Source organism: Cervus elaphus, chromosome 17 (assembly GCF_910594005.1).
Source record: "Cervus elaphus chromosome 17, mCerEla1.1, whole genome shotgun sequence".
Classification (NCBI taxonomy): Eukaryota; Metazoa; Chordata; class Mammalia; order Artiodactyla; family Cervidae; genus Cervus; species Cervus elaphus.
Genome location: NC_057831.1, coordinates 13739035 through 13763677, shown reverse-complemented (window position 1 = coordinate 13763677; position 24643 = coordinate 13739035). Strand labels below are relative to the sequence as shown.

The 24643-nt window shown below is 38.0% G+C and overlaps 2 protein-coding genes across 2 annotated transcripts in view; both read right to left on the bottom strand.

The window, feature by feature from the left end:
• LOC122673290 overlaps positions 1-24643 on the bottom strand; it is an 81177-nt gene that overhangs the window by 7421 nt on the left and 49113 nt on the right. The window lies entirely within an intron of this gene.
• Positions 235-24643, bottom strand: part of ARSJ (arylsulfatase family member J) — a 72324-nt gene continuing 47915 nt past the window's right edge. Inside the window, exon 2 of the mRNA XM_043870924.1 lies at positions 235-1764. Within this exon, the coding sequence (XP_043726859.1) occupies positions 366-1764 (1399 nt within the window). The 3' untranslated portion in view covers positions 235-365. The remainder of the gene's footprint in view (positions 1765-24643) is intronic.

The following is a 24643-nucleotide window of genomic DNA, read 5'->3' as shown; positions in this document are numbered from 1 at the left end:
TGAGAGTCCCTTGAACTGCAAGGAGAGCCAACCAGTCCATCCTGAAGGAGATCAGTCCTGGGTGTTCATTGGAAGGACTGATGCTGAAGCTGAAACTCCAATATTGTGGCCACCTGATGCAAAGAACTGACCCATTGGAAAAGACCCTGATGCTGGGCAAGATTGAAGTCAGGAGGAGAAGGGGACGACAGAGGATGAGATGGTTGGATGGCATCACTGACTCGATGGACATGAGTTTGAGTAGGCACCGGGAGTTGGTGATGGACAGGGAGGCCTGGCGTGCTGCGATTCATGGGGTCGCAAAGAGTCAGACACGACTGAGGGACTGAACTGAACTGAACTGAAGACAGGAAAAAAATTTGTCCTTATCCACGAGAAATCCCTGAATGGCAGTTTGGAAACGAGCGTTCCTTCTGCTGTTTCTTCTTCGTCTTACTTTTCCTCTGCTTTTTCTCAGCCTTCTTTTTGCTTGGCTTCTTTTGCTTGCTTTCCTCTTTATACCATGGCCCCCAGACTCCCCCGTTGAGCCGAGGGTTACTTCTGGGGTCTTTGGGGGGGTACCTGACCGGCACCGCGGTTTTGTTGAACTGGGAGAGCCTGCGGAGGAGCTGCTTTACGATCCCGGGATACCGGCTGGAAAGGTCCACTCTCTCGTAGGGGTCGGCTGTGATGTTGAACAGCCACACGCTCTTGCCGGTTGACAAGGTAATGCGCTCGTTGTGCCATCGGTTCGGGCCCAGGTTGCTGAAGGACTGAGGGGGCACCCAGTCACTGTACCCCGGGTTCCCTGTGAGCAGCTTCCAGTGCTGCACCCTGATCGCGGACTGAATGGCCGTGTTCCAGATCCCATAGCCTGCAGCCCAAGAGCCGTTCTTCGCCTTGGTATAAATGGGGTCGATGTTGTGCAAGATGTCCACCCGGGGAGAACGAAGGCCTTCGCTTATGGTCTCCCAGACGTCATAGCCGTCCAGCTGAATGCTCTCGTCGATCTGCCCTTCAGCCAGTGAAATCAGAGTGGGGTACCAGTCCGTGATGTGCACAAGCTCCTTACACACGCTGCCCTTGTTCTTCAGGAGCGGGCTGTGCACGAAGCCAACAGCCCGGATCCCTCCCTCCCAATAGGTTCCTTTGCTCCCTCTGAGGGGCCAGTTGCTTCCTCCTGCTGTGGGCTGACCACCGTTATCTGAAGAGTATATGATAATGCTGTTGTTGTAGAAACCGTATGTCTTGAGAGCCAGGGTCACATTATTAATTGCTTCATCTAGGCAGGAAAGCATGGCAGCATACCTGCGTCGGTTTATGTTGACAATGGACCTGTAGTGTTCAAAATACCTCCCAGGGGCTTGCAGTGGAGAGTGCACAGCTTGGTAGGCAATGTATAAAAATATAGGCTTTCTGGGGTCATGGGAAGCTAAGATTTGCTGCACTCTCTGAGTGTACATCTGTGTGGAGTATATGCCATTGTCGTAGTCCCAGGCAGCATTGTCATTTTCGTACAAGTCATAGCCACACATCCCAGGACTGTCACATTTGTAGTGTGTATAGTAATCGCCACTTCCCAAGAGGGAACCAAAAAAGGTATCAAATCCTCTCTTGGTGGGCATACATTCTTTTCTATAAAAACCCAAGTGCCATTTTCCAACCATATGTGTTGAATATCCAACCTCCTTCAGCTTCTGAGGTAGGGTTGCATTGTCCAGAGGTAAGCAGTTGGGCTGGGTAGGTCTTATGATAGAATGTTGAAGTCCGGTGTGTATCTGATACCTAACAAAAGAGTAAAAAAATGTGTCAGTGCAGGATAAAAGAGAGATTCCACAGAAAACAATGATTCTTCTATTAAATAATGTTTCTATGATGATAAATGCTACTGCAAATAAAATTGATCAATTCAGTATTTCTCCTGTTGACCCAAAAGTCCTGCCATAATTAGCTACACATTTAATATTTGAAATGAATTTTCACTTTAAATCAGTACTTTTGAAACTAAGATTTCATTACTTATTTCAAAGTCTTTTTAAAGTTCTTATAACAGAATTAATTTAAACAAACTTTAATCATTTGAATAATTATATGATTCACCAAACTAATGTGATAAAAGAAAGAATGTAAGTTTCAGAGTGTTTGTAACCAAGCAGGATTCTGTGGATCCTACCATACAGTTGAGCTCATTTCACATACCAGTAAGGCAATGCTCAAAATTTTTCAAGCTGGGCTTCAGCAGTACATGAATGGAGAATTTCTAGATATACAAGGTGGATTTAGAAAAGGCAGAGGAACCAGAGATTAAATTGCCAACACCCACTGGCTCATAGAAAAAGCAAGAGAATTTCAGAAAAAAAAATCTGCTTCATTGACTACACTAAAGCCTTTGGTTGTGTGCATCTGAACAAACTGTGGGAAATTTTTAAAGAGATGAGAATACCAGACCTGTCTCTTAAGAAACCCATATGCAGGTCAAGAAGCAACAATTAGACATGGACATAGAACAACGGACTGGTTCAAAATTGGGAAAGTAGTATGACAAGGCTTGTCACCCTGCTTCTTTAACTTATGTGCAGACTGCATCATGTAGAATGCCGGGCTGGATGAATTAAAAGCTGGAATCAAGATTGCAGAGAGAAATATCAACAATCTCAGATATGCAAATATTACTATTCAAATGGCAGAAGGCAAAGAGGCACTAAGAACCTTTTGATGAGGGTGAAAGAAGAAAGCAAAAAGGCTGGCTTAAAACACAACATTCAATAAACTAAGATCATGGCATCTGGTCCCATAACTTCATGGTTAATAGATGGGGAAGCAATGGAAACAGTTACAGACTTTATTTTCTTGGGCTCAAAAAATCACTGTGGACAGTGACTGCAGTCATGAAATTAAAAGATGCTTGCTTCTTGAAAGGAAACCTATGACCAATCCAGACAGCATATTAAAAAGCAGAGACATCACTTTTCCAACAAAGGTCCATATAGTCAAAGTTATGGTTTTTCCAGTAGTCACATATGAATGTGAGAGCTGGATCATCAAGAAGGCTGAGCACCGAAGAATTGGTGCTTTTGAACTGTGGTGCTGGAGAAGACTCTTGACATATGCCTTGGATTGCAAGAAGATCAGACCAGTCAATCCTAAAGGAAATCAACCCTGAATATCACTGGAAGGACTGATGCTGAAGCTGAAGCTCCAATACTTTGGCCACCTGATGTGAAGAGCCCATTCACTGGAAAAGGCCCTGATATGCTGTCAGACATGACTTAGTGACTCAAAAATAACAACAAGAAGGATCCTATGGGGCCTTCTCAGGACAGACCATGCTCCCCCTCCCCACCACCCTCCCCCTTCCATGTCCTCTCCTGCTTCTTATCTGTAGGAAAACTATACCCTACTAGGCCTTCCCCAAAGTCCAAAGGATATATTTAATCAAAGAAGTGAGAAAATGCAGAAACAAAGGAAAACATTCAAGTATGAAAAAATTGTAACTTAGCCATTAAACAAAGTCAAAGAACTTTAGTTTCTCCTCAGTGGCCATAAATAGTATTCTGAGCTTTATCTTTTAGCTATTTTGTAGACTCTGAAATCCCTACCAGGTGGAAGAAGTTAACTATATGCTGACCACAAGCACAAAGAACCCAGACCAGCTGGAACCAGAAAGTTGAAGATGTTGATTCCTGATTACATCACCATCAACCAATCAGAAGAATGTTCATCTTGGAGTTTGGGTCTTTTGAGCATTAGCTGCCTGGACTCCTTGCGTGGGGCCCTGCAATAAACACTTTTTCCTTCACCACAACTCAGTATCAGTAGATCAGCTTTACTGCACGCAGGTGAGGGGACTCAAGTCTGGTTTGGTAATATGCTGTTGTTGCTACTGTTATTTTTGGTCTAAAGAACTCACATTAGCTCCTAAATCATTTTTCTGAATAATTTATTTCAAGCTGGTTTGAAAGTACTAAAAATACATGTAAAATTATGTAAAAACCTCCTGTTTGTCAAAACCTGTTAAATCTCTGTAGTGAGAAACAGAACATCTCTGAATCACAATATATTGTTGTTGAAAAGCCATTTTAGAAAGTGTTTTAGCTAGTGCTAAGGAAAGATTACATTTTTCCAAAAACAGTAGGAAATGAATCCTTTCATATGCTTCCCACTGTCTCTTTTTAAGAAAATTACATTCACTTACAATTTAGTATAAGAAATCGATGTAACCTTTCTATACATTAAAATTAAATGTATGTTGATTTCCGGCATTGTTCTCTTCCCAAGGATATTTGCCAAGGGCTTTTATCCCCCCAGAGAATGGTTATTATCACATAAGTGTATGAATTTTCAACTGGGTCAAGATGTGCCCACTAGTTCATGCCATCTTAAAAGTGATTAATTCTATAGTTTATTATATAAGTTCAAAACAATTTTTGAATAGGAAATATAGACATTCTGAGAAAATGAAGTTTGCAAAAAGGGTTAGTGTAAAAATAAAAATATTCCTGGAATCAAATTACAAAGAGTTATATTGAGATAAAAAATAATTTAAAAAATTAATTGAACCTTAAAGTCCAACATGTTATATATGCCTTGGATTGACTAGTTTATTTTTAAATGTTCAAATGATAGTATAATGCAACTGTGAGTTCTTTCAAAGTGTCAACTGCAGTAACAGGCTGAAGGTTTATAGAAGCTGTAGTAATGTCCAGGCAGCATTCATATGGGCCCTGTCTACTCTGCTTATCATTTAGCTGTTGAAGTTCACAATGAATACAGTAATGAACTCCAAAGAAACAAGGTTTTAATAAATATAATTTAGTCCTAAATTCATAAAATATTATTGCTCTTGATAGCTTCTGATCCAGTTCAAGATCTAAAACGTTAACTTCTAAAACCACTAATTTTTGTATAAGCACATGACAAGTTGATAACACCTATCAATATAAACATTGAAGATATTTAAAAAGGTGAAATCTGTATGTTGTGAGACTGTGGGGAAGGATTTGTGGACATGGGGAAAGATTTCTACATAATTGTCTCATGTAGAAAATGTACTTGGCCAGACTATCTATTCAATTCATTGACCAGCTAACCAATTGAAGTTTTTCTAATTAAAACTGGGCACTTTTTTGCACCCAGTACTAAGGGCAAAGAGAACTGAGGCTTTTGGAAAGTGTAAAATACAGAAAATGTTCACACAAAAAAAAGAGTAGGAAAGAGGTCTGCTGCTTTCAGAAGATGGTACAGTGTTGGCAGACATAGAAGAGAGTACAGAGCTATTAATCAACTGTGTGGTTTCTGTCTTCTCCAGCATAGAATGGTTTTCATATTGGAAAATTCAGAATCAACAATATAAAGGTTTGGCAGCAGCTCCTAACAGAAGAGAGCTTTTAGGGAAGCTCCATCTTAAATGAGTTCAAGACTCTGGGACCAAATTGATGTTTGATGCACCATTAGAGGCAGGGGTTAAGGGTATGTTTTGTTTTGGGAGTCAGAGAAATCAGGGTTTGAATTTGTTCAACTGCTTATTAGCCGTGTGACTTTAAGCAGTACTTAACCCCCTTGATCCTCCATTTCTTCATCTGTAAAAGAGGGATAATAATACATATTGGATTGCTGTAGCCCTGAAAGAGAGCACAGAATCTGATAAGGTGAGTGCATTCAATAAATGATAGCTTTTACTATTATTAAGAGTTCTGAATCATGTTACTAACATATGTCTTTCAAGTTTTATAACTGACAGATCTTTCACATGCTTTATTGTGTTTAGTCCTTGTTACAACAGCGAGAAGTAGGATTGTTTACATTCATTTTATAGATGGGAGAATAGCGATACAGAGATATCCCCCCACCTCCTCCAATCTGCTTCACCAGGCTGTGATACGGATTCCTGAACAACACAGGCTAAACTGGATACTTTTCCTGTCTCCTCAAGAGTTAAGTCCAGCACTTCTTAAAAAGTCAAGGAGCAGAGGAAAGATACTGTCAGTCTTGGGAAGTTAATCTAACTTTCTAATTAAAGATAGGAAAAAATTATAAACCAAATAGTGAGGCTTATGCTGATCCTAGAAAATTTGAGAATGTATTTTTAAGTAGATAATTTTTGAGCATTTTTCTTTTAAAGCAAGTTCTGCTGCTGCTGCTAAGTCGCTTCAGTTGTGTCCGACTCTGTGCAACCCCATAGACGGTAGCCCACCAGGCTCCCCCATCCCTGGGATTCTCCAGGCAAGAACACTGGAGTGGGCTGCCATTTCCTTCTCCAATGCATGAAAGTGAAAAGTGAAAGTGAAGTTGCTCAGTCATGTCCGACTCCTAGAGACTCCATGGATTGCAGCCCACCAGGCTCCTCCGTCCATGGGATTTTCCAGGCAAGAGTACTGGAGTGGGTTGCCATTGCCTTCTCCTTTAAAGCATATCAGGTAGGGTCAAAAAGAAAAGTCCTGCCAAGTTAGCTTCATTTTCTTTTTAAAAAGGAGGAGAATTAAGAAAATAGCTTAGGAAAATGATTTTGTTGTTGTTTTGTTGCTAAGTTGTGTCTGACTCTTTTGCAAACCCCTGGGCTGTAGCCCACCAGGCTCCTCTGTCCATGGGATTTCCCAGGCAAGAATACTGGAGTGGGTTGCCCTTTCCTTCTCCAGGGGCCCTTCCCAACTGAGGATCAAACCTGTGTCTCCTGCTTAGCAGGTGAATTCTTTACCACTGAGCCACCTGGGAAGCCCCAGGAAAATGATAGGCATTTGAAAAGTCTGCCCTTGATTCTTTCCTTATAAAATAATGGAAAATCAACTGGATGACAGCCCTGAATATTCACAATGAGGATGATCTTATTCTTTCATATCAGTTAATTGCAAAGAGAAAATTTTCATTAACATGATCTTCTCTGGTTTCCACAACTGTGTGGAACAGGCAGGGGGGTTCCATTTATTAATTCCATCTAACAACAACAACAATAAAAGGATGCTGAAACTCAGAGTAATTTAGTGGCTTTCCTAAGTTTTATAGCTGTAAGTTTTGAGTTATGTACTGGAATCCAGACTTTGGGCTTTGGAAACTTTCTAGTGTATACTCACAGCTACAGTTAGACCCATGTAAAGCCTGGATTAATCTATCTGCATTAATCTTCAATACTTACTCATTTCCTTAGTTAAGCAGTATTATTGAGTGTATAATGTGTGCCAGGAATTAAGTTTTTGTTTTGCTTTGTTTCCCCCCTACTCCCAGAGCTGTTATATTCAGTCGGTTGTAAGTAAAGATCCTACTAGCGATGAAGGTATGAGTTCTCTGAACCCTGGGAATGGGGGGAGTCAGGACCATCAGTCATGGAGAACAGCACTGAATGTTAACATCTTTTCTTTTTTCAGGAAGGAGATGGCTGGGATCTAGGGGAGTTCTTGATAAGAGTTTTTGGCTTGTCAGTGACATTGACTTGGCAACAACCAACTGGAAGGCCAATCAGATAATTGTTCAAAAGAATTACAAGATAGCACATTGATCAACATTAACTAACTGGCTGAGAATTCCTAGTCTGGAAGGTAGTTTCTGAAACAGCACAACTGGACCCTTTCTTTGGCTTCAACTCACAGATTATTATTATCCACCATTTGAATAAAGAAATAGAAGACATGTTTATTATCTAGGAGGAATAGTTAAAAGTGGATAATGAAGATTCAAAGTAATCTAAGTGACCTGAAATGTTGTTGAAACAAATACAATAAAATATACATAGAAAGTTAAGGAAGGGCTTAAAGACTGAAAAAGAATGTATCAAAAATATGTAGAATCCTGAATTAAGGGAGTCTTAATGGGCCAACTCTGGGAAAATGCAAGCATCAAAATAAACAGTGTTAGTAATAAACTGCACCCACAGACTAGGATAGGAAACCCTGAATTCAAATAGGAAAAGTTTGATATGTAATGTGATATAAAAGTACCTTCCCACAAAACACTTATTAATTGTATATATGGAAAAGAGTAAACACAGTGGAAGTGCTCAATTAACACATTAATCAAATGATCAAAGTTAACATCATCAGTAATCAGGAGAGATCAACATCTTGTGCCAGCAGATGAGATGCAGTGAGAAGAACATAGCATTGATTCTACAGTGTTCTACTCGAAAGTACACAATCTGAATCTAATCCTCAGTAAACATCAGGCAAAACCAAACTGAGGGACATTCTACAAAATAACTTGCCTAAAATTCTCAAAAGTATCAAGATTATATAAGGCAAACGAGGACTAAGAAACTTCCAGTTTGAAAGAGACTGAGGAGTCATGATGAATAAATGAAATAGGTGATTCTGAATTGGAATGTTTACAATAAGAACACGGTTGGAGAACTGGCAAAACCTAAATGCAGTCTGAAAACTAAATGTGAATAATAGTGTTTTCATGTTCTTGATAGCTGTGTTTTGGATAATGGGTAACTATCTTTGTAGGACATACACAATAAAGTGCTAGATATGATGGGGCATCAGGTTGGCAATTAACTCTCAAATGGTTCAGGAAAAAAAAGCTATTTATGTTGTTCTCTACTTGAAGATGTTCTATAAAAACAAGATGGTTTCAAAATTTTTAAAAAGTAAGAAAATGTAAACAAAAGGCATTACATGTTAATTTTAAAAAGTCAACCGCCTACATGTTAGTTACATACTACTATGTAAATAACTGTGGAAAGCTGAATCTATCAGACTATGAATTTAATAGAAAGCAAAAAAGATAAATAAGAGCTCAAGTATATATACTGTACTATTTTATTAATTATAATAATTATAGAAATGTATACAAAATAGAAATTAAATTAGATGAGGTAAAAATAAATATAAATAGAATTTCTTGCATTTCTTCTTGCATTCTAATGAATTATCCCGCATTGCTCTAGGGTGTCAGGACTACATTTGCAGATCACTGATATAGAAAGGAGATTGTAGACAGATGAAAAGCAAAAACACAGATTTTTTAAGGCTACTGAAGTAGTTTGGGTCAAAGATGATGGTAGCCTGGACTACCATCTAGTGGCAGTAAAAATGGAAGTGGATAGATCAAATGTATGCTTTGGACTTAGAACTTTAGGGCTAAATCAGTGAGGGAAGGGTGATGGAAGGACAAAGGAGGAAAAATCAAGAATGACTTCTAGATTTGTGGCTTTCAGAACATGGGGAATGGTAGATGGACCATCTGGTCTCTGTTTCTGTACTATATAATTGGGACTAATGGATAACAAACAGTACAAGGAGGCAGATTTCAACCCAAAGCAGAAAAAAAAAAAATTCTAAGAAAGAAAAGAAACAAACACCAAAAAAATCTACCAAAGATTCTATAAAAGGCACACCTGAACTGGAAAAGAAGTACTAAGTGACACTTAAGGGTCCTTCTAGAAAAATTCATGGGTCAAGGACTACAGCTTAGCATTTCCATAAAGAATTCCATATAAGCTCAAAGCAGCTTTACAAAACCAAGTTTATATTATGTACAGACAACTGACAAAGAAGTTTCCACAATGTATCAATATATATTTAACTTCTTTTGAACAATATAAAGTTAGATTAAAAGATAGGTTTTTCACATAATATATTCTGAATACACACTGTAATCATGTTTGCTAAAAAATAAACTAATTTTGAAATTTAGTGGACTTTTTTTGTCTCCATCTGGCTACCATGTGAAGAAAATTTCATATGAACAATAGTAAAACTAGAGTTGATGCCAAATCTCCTTAAATCTACAACCACGATTCTCACTTTCCACCAACTTAAAAGAAAAGAGCTATGTGGACCTTTCAGCATGGAATTAGAATACATGAAGAGTTTTGTAATTTTTAAAAATATTAATTTATGTTATTGAGTGCTGGCAGTGGCAGTAATTTTTGAATTCTCTTTTCTAGAAAATGTCTTAATTTTAAAATAATCCAGTATTATTATTTTAATCCAGTTACACATTTAATGTAGCCTTATAAGTACAAATACAATGATGAAAGAAATGAATCCTAATAGTTTCATGAAGATTCTAAAGTCCAGGATGATTATAGGGTACAAAAGCAGCCAGTAGTGTAGTAAGAAATCGAAGGGAAGGAGACAGTACAACTGATCACAGTTTATGAATCAAATGTCACACAGATATGTATGTTAGAAATATACAACTTATTTTCCATATTCTGAAATTCCTTCCAAGTGACATCCTTTCTTTTGTCTCAAAGAGTGTAACTATTTATAGGCGTTAATTTCATTGTTTAGTACTTGCATCTTTAGGTGGAGGGTGATGGTGGGGGAGGGGTGTCATACCAAGTCTATGCCTTGTTCTTCATCTCATGGACAAACATCTTCTTGTTTATGAGATGAAAACTCAGCATAGTTTAGATGAATTACTTATTTACCACTCTTCTACCCATGAGTCAGACATTGCTGGTTCTGGGGATGACAAAGTTGAGTAAGATGGGTCCTGCTCTCAAGGAACTCAGTCTACATAAGATACATATAACAATGATCACGGCTGGAGTAAAAGCTACAACAGACAACCACAGCATTCTCTGGGTACTCACAGCAGGGTCAGGGAGTGCTCCAAGAAGGGGCCATGTTAGATCTGAGTGTAATCATAGGAGTATCTGGGTGAATTTGGGAGAAGGACAGATATTTAAAATGCAACAACATGGACAAAAGCAGTTTCACAAAGGAACATGACTCATGATTCTTGAGGGAGGAGGAGCCATCCAGGTAAAGGGCTGAAAGGGAGGCAAAGAGAGAGTTTCAGCAGGAGAAGCATGATGTTCAAATACAAAAAGGGAGAGAGTTTGGCCCTCTGAGAACACAGATTCAGACATAAATTGGCAGGAGATGAGGGTATATAGACAAGTAGGTTCCGAATTCCAGAGAGTGGTTCTACAGCCTCCAGCTCTGCGAAGGCTTTAGTACTTAATGGAGTGCTCACAGGAACCCAGAGAAATGTTTCTGAAAAGAGAATAACATAATAATGAGTTTTGCATTATAAAAAGCACTCTGGTTGTAGTGTGAAGAATGCATTGGAATGGAACAGGACTTAAGCAAGGGGATTTGCACTAATCTAAGAGATAAAAGTTGATAGTCAAAGCGAAGATGGGTAACAGAAAGAATGAGAGAAGAAGATTAGCGATTTTAAAGAGGGACTTTTAATAGGGTTACAGGCCATATGTGAGAAGCATGGGAGAGAGAAATGTTGAGAATGAGTCCAGAATGTCTGATCAGGGTGGCTGAGGGAAAAGAAGCTTCTTGCACTAAGAAATCCTTGAAGAGGAGCAGGAATGAGTGGCAAGATGGTGAATCCTGCTCTGCATCACATTGGAGGCACCTATAAGATACCATCTGGAAGTTTATAGGATGAAACAACAGAGATTTGAGACTCATTAGCATATAGGTCAGAGAAGGCAATGGCACCCCACTCCAGTGCTCTTGCCTGGAAAATCCCATGGACGGAGGAGCCTGGTGGGCTGCAGTCCATGGGGTTGCAAAGAATCGGACACGACTTCACTTTCACTTTCACTTTTCACTTTCATGCATTGGAGAAGGAAATGGCAACCCGCTCCAGTGTTCTTGCCTGGAGAATCCCAGGGACCGGGGAGCCTTGTGGGCTGCCATCTGTAGGGTCGCACAGATTCGGACACGACTGAAGTGACTTAGCAGCAGCAGCAGCATATAGGTCATACGTGAATTCACCACAGCACGTGACACCATCTAAGGACAGAATAGAGACTGAGAGCCGAGGAAATACCAACATTTAGAATTAAAGCAAGGAGCACCAGGGAAAGTCTGAGATGAAACAGCTACGGGGTGAACTAGAGTAGCAGAGGGGAGTTAGAATCACCTATTTAACAGAGTCATAGCATTCCATACTGTGAAAGAGCCAAAGAAGGTGGGAATTGAGCAGGGTCACTGGATTTCATGAGCGTGTGTGACCTGTTAAATAATATTTTAATAGAATGGTGTGGGAAGAAGGCCAGATTTTTGTAAGCTGAGACATGACTGGAAAAGTGAAAATGTCTAGATGGTGAGCACAGATTGCTTCAAGACTATAAATGAAAAAGAAAAAATAAAAGAACATGTGTGGCTCTAAGCACTGACATGGGTAAGTGCATATGATGTACTGCTGAGTGAGTGCAAGAACATCTGCCTACAGAAGAATATCTTACTGCATTATTATCTGTTTACAATAAAAAGTATTAAAGTTCCATGAGGGCAGGGACTATTCATTGCTGTATCTCCACCACCTAAAATAATACTTGGTTCATAATAGGATCTCAGTAAGTATTTTTTTGAATGAGTGAATGAATAAGTATACATGTGTATGTATTCACTGAGAGAGATAAAGAAAATGTAAGATACACACCAAACCCTCAGACATGATTATTTCCAGGGGATAATAATTGTGGGAGAAGAAGCAGCTGTCACTTTCTGTTACATAAATTTATATATAGATGAAATCCAGATGAATCGGTTTCAAAATAACTAGCTTATTCTACTAGGATTAATTATTAATATGGGACTAATTTTACCAAGGCATTAGTTAGCCTTGGTAAATAAAAAAAGAAATCTAAATGCCAGTTGAATGGAAACACTCATTCATTTTATCAAGGAATTATCTTTTCAGTAAGGACATCTACTTGGGAGATTACTTTTAGAACAGAAGAAAGAGGATGGTATGTGCTAAATGAATTCTGTGCTTATAGTGACCCCACAGACTACAGCCCACCAGGCTCCTCTGTCCATGAGATTTCACAAGCAAGAATACTGGAGTGGGTTGCCATTTCCTTCTGCAGAGAATCTTCCAGACCCAGGGATTGAACCCTCTCTACTGCACTGGCAGGCAGATTCTTTACCACTATTCCACCCGTGTCTCCTTTTACTAAACAAGGAAAAGGATAACTTATCACATAATTTTAAAAACTCATGCCTATGAATGGTCTTTGCTGGTCATCAGAGCCTGCTGTTTATCCTTGGAATTGCCTTGCTCCAAGGCAATTTTCCTGGTCTCCTAAAACACATGGCTGCAGGTCTCACCGTAAGTGGTTTCCTTCTGAAAACATTCTTTATACTCTCATCTATAGTGTATGTAAATTCTTGTTAGTTTCCATCAAAAAATAAGCTTCGTCCCTAACTAAAGAGACTTTGCCATGACCCCTTTTTCCTGTGTTATCTTTTGGATGTATTCCTTTTAAAGAAATACTGGACTTTCTATACTTCATTATTAAAAAAAAAAGTTTAAAACATAAATTAAAGACTATCAAACATTTAACTAAATGAACATTCACTTATATAGTTAATTGATTCCTTATCTGCAAAATTATTTACAGAGTAAAATTTAACAGGGAACTCCAGAGTGCATTTAAAATAATTTAACTTACAGAAACTTTTTCAAGGACACATGTATTCCATACAGCAAAGTGTACCCATACTGTCAAAATAAAATTTCTATTTTTCTTGCTATTTTCACTACTACCACAGAGTATTATTAAATCAATGTAGAAAAATGTGATTTATCTCCTCTGTTCTAAACAGAAAATGTGCTTAGAGGTGTAGAACAAAGAGTAGCTTAAATATTAAACCACATTTCATGCTACCAGTTTTGCCCTAGAGGCAGGATGTGTTAAAGAAAATATCTTTAGCTAATATTTTGCTGATATTAGCAGAAATTTTCAAGGTAAAATACAGCTTCCTTGTAAAAAAATCTTTTAATTTTTTTTTGAAAATATGATCTATTCACTTTTCTCTGTATTTATCAGTTCATCATTTAGTTAATTCTTCTGGAAATAAGACTGCCATATATTCAAATGTTGGTAAAGTTCAACATTTTCTTTATGGTTCTGACTTTCGGAAAAAAAAATTAGAACTTGATACTTCTGTTCACCAAGTGTCTTCTGTAGAAACTGGACCAATAAAAATGTGGTAACATTCTTGCATCTTTGAGCAGGATTACCTCCTCCTATCCATGGTTTGCAGATGGTAATTGCAGCCATGAAATTAAAAGACGCTTAGTCCTTAGAAGGAAAGTTATGACCAACCTAGATAACATATTAAAAAGCAGAGACATTGCTTTGCCAACAAAGGTCTGTCTAGTCAAGGCTATGGTTTTTCCAGTGGTCATGTATGGATGTGAGAGTTGGACTGTGAAGAAAGCTGAGGGCCAAAGAATTGATGCTTTTGAACTGTGGTGTTGGAGAAGACTCTTGAGCGTCCCTTGGACTGCAAGGAGATCCAACCAGTCCATCATAAAGGAGATCAGACCTGGGTGTTCATTGGAAGGACTGATGCTGAAGCTGAAACTCCAGTACTTTGGCCACCTCATGCGAAGTGTCGACTCATTGGAAAAGACCCTGATGTTAGGAAGTATTGGGGGCAGGAGGAGGGGGGGACGACAGAGGATGAGATGGCTGGATGGCATCACCAACTCGATGGACATGAATTTGAGCAGGCTCTGGGAGTTGGTGATGGACAGGGAGGCCTGGTGTGCTGTGATTCATGGGGTCGCAAAGAGTCGGACACGACTGAGCAACTGAACTGACTGACTGACGCGTGGTTTGGAATTCTCTTTCAAATAACTGAGTATCTTTGCACCTGAAGTTAGCCACACATGGTGAAAGTACTTCATGACAAACTCAAGTGTGTGTCATCAGTGTCTTAGCTGCAAGCCATAGCTTGCAGTGGCTCCGCAGAGAAAATGACGGCAGTCTTCAGAAAAGTTCACAAATTCAGTTTAACAAGAACTATGTTTATGAGGAATTTACAATATTCCAGGCACTGAACAGTGGAGGGAACAGAAAGGATAGTGAGAACTTATGATAAATAACTCTATGGGGCATTTATGATATACTAAGTATCAAAAATAGAGGATGATTTTACTGTTTTAGGGAAGTTTAGCAAAGAATATACTTGATAACTCCTCAAGGCAGTTGGTTTACTGCACTTTCAATAAATTAGCATTATTTGTAAAGAAAGTTTGTCATTCTGTTGTAAAGCAGTTGCAACTGAAGGTAAAGACAATTACTGAGTAAAATTTTCATCAATTGGTATGCGTAAATTCTCAAGGCTAGAGCCGTGTATTTTCCTGTAGCCATCATTAGAAATAGAACACAGACACCAACTGACATGTATTAAAAACATGTATTAAATATTTTCTTTCCTAGAAGATGAATTTATGGACTTCTAATCTGTCTGTGGCTTTGCCCTTTATTGGTGTCTTTTCTAACAGTGACAACTATTGATTCTGTCCCAAACACAGATATTGAACTATTTTAAATAGCTTAGGATATATTATTAAAGTGGCAGTATTAACAAGCAATTAGTGCTGGCAGATAAAAAAGTGGAATGGATATTTTATATTCTGAGGTTTTGAACTTTATAAGTAGTTAAATGAAAGAAATTTAGCAAATTTAAATAGACTCCCTTGCCCTAATCATTCTTATAGATCATCTTTCTTGTATCTACCCCATGTATACGAATAAGGTTACAACTGACTTAATTTCATAAAATAACTTCTTTGATTCAGTTTTTTCCTTTGTGTAGAAAAATACCCAGAGTATTTACTAAATTATTCTTAAGAAGTTCTAGTATGCTTGAAATACTTCATAGTAATAAATAATTCTAAAAATTGGAGATAGAAAAGAAAAATAAACATGCCCTGAAGACCCTCTACACAGGTTTTTGGTTTTTTTCTTTTTTGGTTAAGATTATAGACAATAAAATACAGAAACCATACAGTAAATTGTAAAATGTTACACAAATGTTGGGCTTCCCAGGTGGCTCAGTGGTAAAAAATTGGCCTGCAACGCAGGAGCCACAGGAGAGGTGGGTTCGATCCTTGGGTTGGGAAGATCCCTTGGAGTAGGAAATGGCAACCTATTCCAGTATTCTTGTCTGGGAAATCCCATGGACAGATGAGGCTGACGGGCTCCTCCATGGGGTTGAAAAGAGTCGGACACAACTGAGAACAGGCATACACATGTTAATTATAACCATTATTATATCTTCTCTCTTCTATGCATTTCCTGTCCATGAACTCCTTAACTCCACATCCTTCTCCCACTGCTCTGCTGTGTGCAAATGATGAAACCAAGCAAAGCAAAAGATAATGTCATCATTTGGGATGAGGGAATTACTGTCTTGCCCACTGGCTTTCTTCCTGACAGTCAGATTGGAAATTCCAATAGTCAAACTGAAGTTCACCCCATGTGGTTGCTTATTTTCAACCTTACTTGACTAATTTGTCAATTCCTTTAAATGTCTATAGAGTAATGCAAAGAAATCATTCACATTGATTTACAGGGAAACCCATGTGCCAAGTACTCAGTTTTACTTTTATAAAATAAATGTTCTGAATAGAGACAGTCTTGTAAGAAGAAGGATTTGTTGTTGTTCAGTTGCTCAGTCGTGTCTGACTCTTTGCGACCCCATGGACTGCAAAACACAAGGATTCCCTGTCCTTCTCTATCTCCCAGAGCTTGCTCAAACTCATGTCCATTGAGTCAGTAATGCTCTGCCGCCTGCTTCTCCTCCTGCCTTCTATCTTTCCCAGCATCAGGGTCTTTTCCAGTGAGTCAGCTCTTCCCATCAGGTGGCCAAAGTATTGGAGTTTCAGCTTCAGCATCAGTCCTTCCGATGAGTATTCAGGATTGATTTCCTTTAAGATTGAGTGGTTTGATCTTCTTGCAAGTCCAAAGGACTCTCAAGAGTCTTGTCCAACACCACAGTTTGAAAACATCAATACTTCAGTGCTCAGCTTTCTTTATGGTCCAACTCTCATATTCATATATGATTACTGGAAAAACCATAGCTTTGACTAGACAGACCTTTGTCTGCAAAGTAATGTCTCTGCTTTTCAATATGCTGTCTGGGTTTGTCATAACTTTTCTTCCAAGGAGGAGGTGTCTTTTAATTTCATGGCTGCAGTCACCATCCACAATGATTTTGGAGCCCAAGAAAATAAAGTCTCACTCTTTCCATTCCCACCACCCCCCTTTATTTGTTTTATGAATGTTGAGTTTTAAGCCTACTTTTCTACTCTCCTCTTTCACTCTCATCAAGAGGCTCTTTAGTTCCTCTTTGCTTTCTGCCATAAGGGTGGTATCATCTCCATATCTGAGATTATTGATATTTCTCACTCTATTATGTTATTAGAGTGTTCAATATGTCATATGCTTATCAATAATTCTGTGATCTATTACTTGCCCTTGTCATTAAGGGTTATTTTACTTTAAATTTACTATCCTGTAAAACAACAGAGCTGAGGATTAAAATGGCAAATTCACTGCAAAGAATCTCTACTCACCAGTTTCCTCATTTCCATTTTATGCCTCAGTTTATTCAGTTGCTTCAGTAACCTGAAAATGAGGTTAACATTAGCACATTTCTCATTGAGTTCTTATGAGGATTAAAAAAGCTAGTATATGCAAAGTGCTTGGAGAAGGAAATGGCAACCCACTCCAGTATTCTTGCTTGGGAAACCCCACGGACAGAGGAGCCTGGCGGGCTACAGTCCATGGGGTCACAAGAGTTGGACACAACTTAGAGACTAAACCGCCACTGCTACCCCCACCATGCAAAGTCCTTTAAACTGTGTCTAGCACAGACAAACACAACAGAAAAAAATCAAAGGGTTCAGTGCAGTTACTAGAGTTTTGGCAGACTTAACACGTTCCCCAACCTTTGCTTGTTGTGTGGTCTCCAAGTAGTTACCACTTGTCAAATTTTGGTGTAGTAATCAAGAAGAGTATCAGAAGTATCTAAAAATATGATTTGAATACATCTCCCTTTTTCAGCTATATACCTTTAAGAAACTAAGTTTTCTTCACATACTTCAAATATAACAATGAAAATCCAATTATCTTCTATTAAGTCAGGCATTAAAGAGAGCAGTAAAATTAAAAATAATGCTACCTTTCTCACTTCTTTTTAGAAGAGCATAGTTATAAAACTATCTTATTTATGTTAATATGTAATTGGTTTGTCATTTTAAAATAAATAAATATTTTAAGAAATTCTCAGTTTTAATTTCTATTGTGGCAAGAATCAACAGAATTAACTCATATAAGCAAAAGACTTTGGAGTCTTCTTTGATTTTGGGGAGTGCAAAAGGGCCCTGAGGCCTAAAAAGTTTGAGAACCATTGATATCTTAATATTCTCTTTAATTATTCTATGATTGAAATTTTCTGAATAGATATATCAATCATTACCAAACTTAACTAACAAATACCTCTATGAAATAGTATTTTGTGGTAAAAAGAATAAAAGATTATGAGTAGAAATTCTAACACTGACTCCACTGTTAACTCTCTAGTAAAGTGAAAAAAATGATTTTTTAAAGCCAAAACAGTATGCCAGTTCTGGTAAAATTCAGTGGTGAAAATTTTCTGTATTGCTTTCTTCAGCTTCTGGAGTAGCTGGCTTTAGTTTTTCCAAAAAAAATTTAAGTAAGTAAAGAAAGAAAAGACTATTTTTCATATCTGGGTTGCACTGAAGCGGAAAGGTATATTGTCCTAGGAAGAAGATGAAACTTAGCTGCGATCAGGGCTCAGTTCTAGGAAGAGATGACCACGAGACTGTGTGAACCCCTAGTAACGAACAGAACTCCTTGGGACACCATGGGTTACCACAAAGAGATAAAGTCAGTTTTAGGTAAATGAAATCTCAAAGAAAAGGGTAAAGCTGAGCATTAACAAACAGGATTGGCTAAAGTAAGTCAATTCTCCATGTGTCCACATCCGCTTCTTCAAAATGGAAAGAGAATACTTAACCTCACAGTATTATTAAAGACATTAAAATGAGTTTACCTAAGTAAAATGTCTATGTAAACTACAATGTGCTAAATAAATGGATATTTTAGAAGTAATAAGTGGAGCTCTGGATCTGTCCTCGGAACACAGGCTTTCAGGTCCTGCTCCATCACTTGGATCCATTGCTTACTCTTCCTATGCCTGAGTGCCCCCTCCCGCGTGAGGAGCACGGGTAGTTAGTGAGATGGAGAGCTAGAGAGATGGAAGAAACCTGTTGCTATGCAACAGGACCCCACATTTTCAGAAAAGTTAGTAATGCCTCAGAAAAGCACTGGGAATCTTATGGAAAAAAGAGAGGGCAGAAGTTCACGGGTCAGCAACAAGAAGAGGAAGCTGGAAGCTGGACAGATACAGGAACACAGCCTAGGAAAGGCAGAGAAATGATGGAAAGGGGCTTGGCCAGCCCTGATTATGAAAGAGGCTGTGGATTATGGTTGCCTAAATGACTGCTCCAAATGACATCTGACACTCACTTAATATGATCAGAGTTGTAACACATGTCTTTCCCCTGAGGGTGCTGTGAAAGTTACATAAGATTATATGTGCAGAGGCCCTTTAATAAAGAATGAAGGATTATACAATTTCAGTGCTGCTGTGCTGCACTTAGTAGCTCAGTCATGTCTGACTCTTTGTGACCCCATGGATTGTAGTCGGCCAAGCTCCTTTGTCCATGGGGATTCTCTAGGCAAGAATACTAGAGTGGGTTGCCGTACCCTCCTCCAGGGGATCTTTCCAACCCAGAGATCGAACCCAGGTCTCCCACATTGCAGGTGGATTCTTTACTGTTTGAGCTACCAGGGAAGCCCTACAATTTCAGTAATCATTTTTAAGTAGTCTAAGAACAAAACAGAGTCCTGTTGAAAAAATATTAAACTTCATCCTTATTCTAAAAGAATAAGATCGCTTACAGAATCCTGCAGATAGCTCTCATACAGACAACCTGGGTGTTGAAATAGCTTTGCATCTAACAGGATTCAAGCTCTGTAAAGTGAGTATTGTCATGTTTTATTAAAGATTTCTAGTAGGAACTAGAAACATACAGTTCTATGGAAAGGAAGCACTTCCTTCTGTATACTGAACACTTTGTTCTATACCCCTTTGCATTTTAATAAAGAGAAAGTAACTTGATATTCCCATGTATAAAAGCCAACAGTTAGTTTCTGGGAGTTAGAAGAAAATGATCCTACCATTCTGCCAAAGATCAAAATTATTCTCTAGATCTTGTAACAGGGCAGTTTCAGTATGAATGGTAAGGCTTCTATAGAATGTTAATGTTTACATCAATGTTCAAATCTCATAAAATACTCTTTATAAGAGTGTTCAGTAGCTACTGGATACAGCTGAGCACACAAAAGAAAAAAAAAAAGTCATTCAGTCATGTCTGACTCTGCGACTCCATGGACTGTAACACACCAGGATCCTCTGTCCATGGAATTTTCAGGCAAGAATACCGGAGTGGGTTGCCATTTCCTTCTCCAGGGGATCTTCCTGACCCAGGGACTGAACCCAGGTCTCCTGCATTGCAGGCAGATTCTTTATTGTTTGAGACACCAGGGAAGTCCTGAACACAGGTGAGCAAGCAAAGTACACATTTATAAAACAAGGCAGCAAACATGAAAATTACTCAGGATCACTTGCAAAATCACTGTGCATTACAGACTACCGATACATTTGCAGAAATGGGTTAGGATAACTATTGGTGATACAGCTAAAGAAATATACTAACCAACATCAGGAAACTCCTTTCACAAAACTGTAAAACTTATATAAAATAAGGGATCTGGAATTAGGAAGTCTCCAGGGCCTTTCTGTTTTAACAATCTATGAATCAGTAACTTTTACAAACAATTAGAAGCTGGAAGATGGGCTGAATTCTCCTAAAATGAAAACTTTAAGGAGAGAAATCATAAAGAACTGGAGCGGCACAGACTTAGAATCAAAGTCCACACCAAATGTTAAGTCCCCATGGGGCATGAGTTATCACCCTGACCTACTTTGAATGCCTACTGTGACAAGGTCAATCTGCATTCAATGTACCTTATCACCTTTTAGAATAAGAATGAAGTTTAACATTTTTTGAATAGCTTTGACGGCCGAATAACCAGAAATGTCACATTCTCATTCTTGAACAATTTAATCTGGGCCACTGCCAAGCTTAAGGAAGGTATCTGATAAAAAGCAATAGCACCAGTAATGATATCCTGGAGCATTAAAGCTGGGGTTACTGCATGAATGGGATGGCTGAACTATGTGGACATTCTATGGAGTTGAATTCAACTCACCAAACAAAGAGAGCAGAATATTGCTTAAAATTCTCTGAAATAGATGTACAGATACACATTTTTAAGTAACCATAACTGTGAAACCACTGGGAAACCCAAGTGTAGAAAGAAAAATTGTTAAGTTTTAAACTTTGAGTCATCTTTGGTTAAAATAAAAAGAAAGTATAGAAAACCATGGTATTTGATGACAGGCCCTGAGTGAAAAGAATCTTGTTGACACAAGTGCTTTGCAACTTCCATAAACGGTGTTGAGTATTACTCATTCCAGTAACAGAAGGAAGAACGCAAAGAACCAGGCTGTTAAGAGACTGGGAATTGGGAGGTGTGTGCAAAGGATTTAGAGAAGATTCCTACTTTTAGCTTATACACACTCTTTTTCTTATTATCTTGAGTGACAGTTCCTATGTTTAATGTTTACTGAGAGGGGACAAGAGGTTCTCAGAGTTATTCACCTGAAACTATAAAATTTGTTTAATCTACCAGGAATGTAACTTTTAACCAAGAGACTAGGTTAACCACAAAGCTGATTAAAAAGGCTTGCTCATCTAGGCTGGAAATGAAGCCACCAACTTAGTGATTATTAACCCATCATTCTAGGAATAATCTCACCAGCCTTGTGTTAATTAAACTCAACACATGGCATAGCTTCTGTTCTTAGTCAGAAAGCTACAGTTACTTGAGTTCAGCTTTCCATTTTGCAAATTACTAAAATAAAAGCTGCCTCTAGCCATTTCTAATCCAAATGTAACATAAACTTTCATCTTTCACAATAGTCACATACAGACAGCCTGATGGACAACAACCAGGAATGAGGTGCCTTGGGGAAAACTTCAGGTGGACAATGAGTCTAAATATCTAAACATCAATGAATTCTCAAATAATTCTAAGAAAAAAAAAAACAATAACAATCACTATGCCTGTACAACATGAACAGGGCAGATGTTTTCTTCCCTATGATCCATCTTCCTCATTCAAATATGAAAGACAGCAATGTCAACATCAGAGTTTGTGAAGGAAGTAATGTCTACTACAGAGAAAAACACTCAAAACTGCACGAACTATCTGTCTACTTCTCTTTCCAAGGCAGCCCTTTGCTTAAGTGAAACTTCATGCTTTGGTCAAAGATGCTCTGTTAAAAAGTACTGAGCCAAAATCCTTGGTATGAAATTAAAAATAAGACCAAATCAAGTATTGTTATTCATTTTATTAATTCCAATTACTAAGAGTTTGCAGTCAATGAAGAAGTGTAATTTAACACTTAAGTTTTATAAGTGTTTTATAAGTGTTTATAAGGAGGATTATTAACAAATATTCGAATTATTCTTTTATGACCAGCTAATTGTCCCATGTTTAATTATGGCAAGTATAACATAATATCCCATCAACTCTATCATTATGCTTTTTCCCAAATATATTAGTTGTGTTCTGTAGTTGTTTTATGAAAGTAATGGTAGATTAAACTCCAATCAATCATTATGATATTTTCAGTATGGGAAAATGATAATTTTTACTGCAGTCCTCATATTTTTGGGCTTCCCAGCTGGCTCAGCAGTAAAGAATCCACCTGTCAATGCAGGAGATGTGGGTTCAATCCTTGGGTCAGGAAGATTCTCTGGAGAAGGAAATGGCAACCCACTCCAGTATTTTTGCCTGGAAAATTCCATGAACAGAGGAGCCTGGAGGGCTACAGTCCGTAGGGTCGCAGAGTCGGACACAACTGAGCACCACTCCTCCTCCTGACACTTTTACTCATATACTATAGAAACCAAGAAAGTAGTATCTGATCATGAAAGAATTTTAGAGTATTCTGAAACAAATAGCATTACGTTAGAATGCTTTATCTGATGATTTATTAAACCTGTCAGCTTTGTTTGATTTTATGAAAGCGATTCATTACCAGATTCCTTTCTAGTGTACCCTACAGAGCAATGTGGTTTGCTGTGTATTGCATACAGAAGTGCTGAGTGAACTATGTGATGATTAATTTTTGTGTCCACTTGGCTAGGCCATGGTACCCTGATATTTGGTCAAACATTCTAGATGTTTCTGTGAAAATATTTTTAGATGAGAGTAACATTTAAATCAGCAGATTGAATGAAATAGATTATCCTCCGTAACGTGGGGAGGCATATTCCAAGCACTTGAAGGCCTTAATAGAAAAAGACTGAAGTCTTCGGAAGAAGGGGGAATTCTCCCAGTACAGTGCCTTGATACTCAACTGCAGGCTTTATAGCCTGGTGGCTTATCCTGAAGATTTTTGGACGTGCCAACTTTCAAAATCATGTCAGCCAATTATGTAAAAAAATCTCTCTGCAGCTATTTTTATTAAAACTAATTAAGTTAAACTAAACTAAAATTCAGTTTCTCATTTATAGCCACATTTTCGAGGTTTCAATAGTCACATGTGGTTAGTGGCTATCATATTGAATAACACAGATATTGAATATTTTTATCATTGAATACAAGTTTCATTGGACCACACTTCTCTAGCATAAAAGTACCTAGATATAAATTTTACTTTGAGGGCTTATTACCAATGTGAACTTTGTGCATTTAGTTTCCTCTCATGTAATATAATAGTAGTAGAATTTATCACCTAGTGTTGTTTTGAGAAATGTTTTATAATTTATGTAAAGTACTTATTTTTTGTAAGCATTCATTAATTCTTAGATTTTACTGTTATTACCATAGTCCCTAATTCTAAAATGCTCGTTTTTCATTGCTTAACAATTTCAAAATTAAGTATTTTATAACTAACTTACATATTTAACATGATTTTATTTAATATATTGGTTCTCTACTATTAATGGCATCTTATAATCAATAAAATATGAAATATCTTCCCAGAGCAATGTATGTGTTTGAAATTTGCATATCAAAGTGGTATAAAATTCTAAAAGCATCATAAGATGTAAATTAGGCAGGAATACTGAGATGAAGAGCTTGGAACAAAGATAATTTTTTAAATTTTATATCATAACAATAAAACTTCAAATCTATGTCCTACTCTTCATATTATGAAAGATTTCCAGCAAATATTTACTTATTTGTTTAAAGACAGAAGACCCAGAGTCCTCTCATTTTCTTCAGTTTTATAGTTAACTTCCTCCTTCTCTCTCCTCCTCCCTCCCTCCCTCTATTTCTTCCCAAACAATGTGCTGCTTAAACAAAGGTGAATAAGACCTAATGGCTTATCTCAAGGAGTTTCCAGCCAAACAATAAAAGATAAGGTAAACATACAGGTAATTTCCATTCAGTCAGTTAAGTGCTTAAACAGGGGTGACGGCAGTGTGATATGGAAACTCAAACCTTGGCATTTCAAGAAAGTTCAAAGAAATGTTCCCTGGGGAAATATTTAAGCTGAGTCTTGAATGTAGAACACAAGAGTGAAGAGGGTAGGAATAAACCTTTCAAGCAGAGGCTTAATGATGTGCACTGGCACAATGGTGGAATTTTAAGTAGCTCGATCTGGTAGGCTTGAGGATGTTGGGGAGGGTTTCGTGTGGTAAAGGACAGGTAAAACTAGCTAACTGGGGTGTCTGATGATAGGACTTCACCAATAGAACTCTACTGTCTTAAAAATATTTTAGC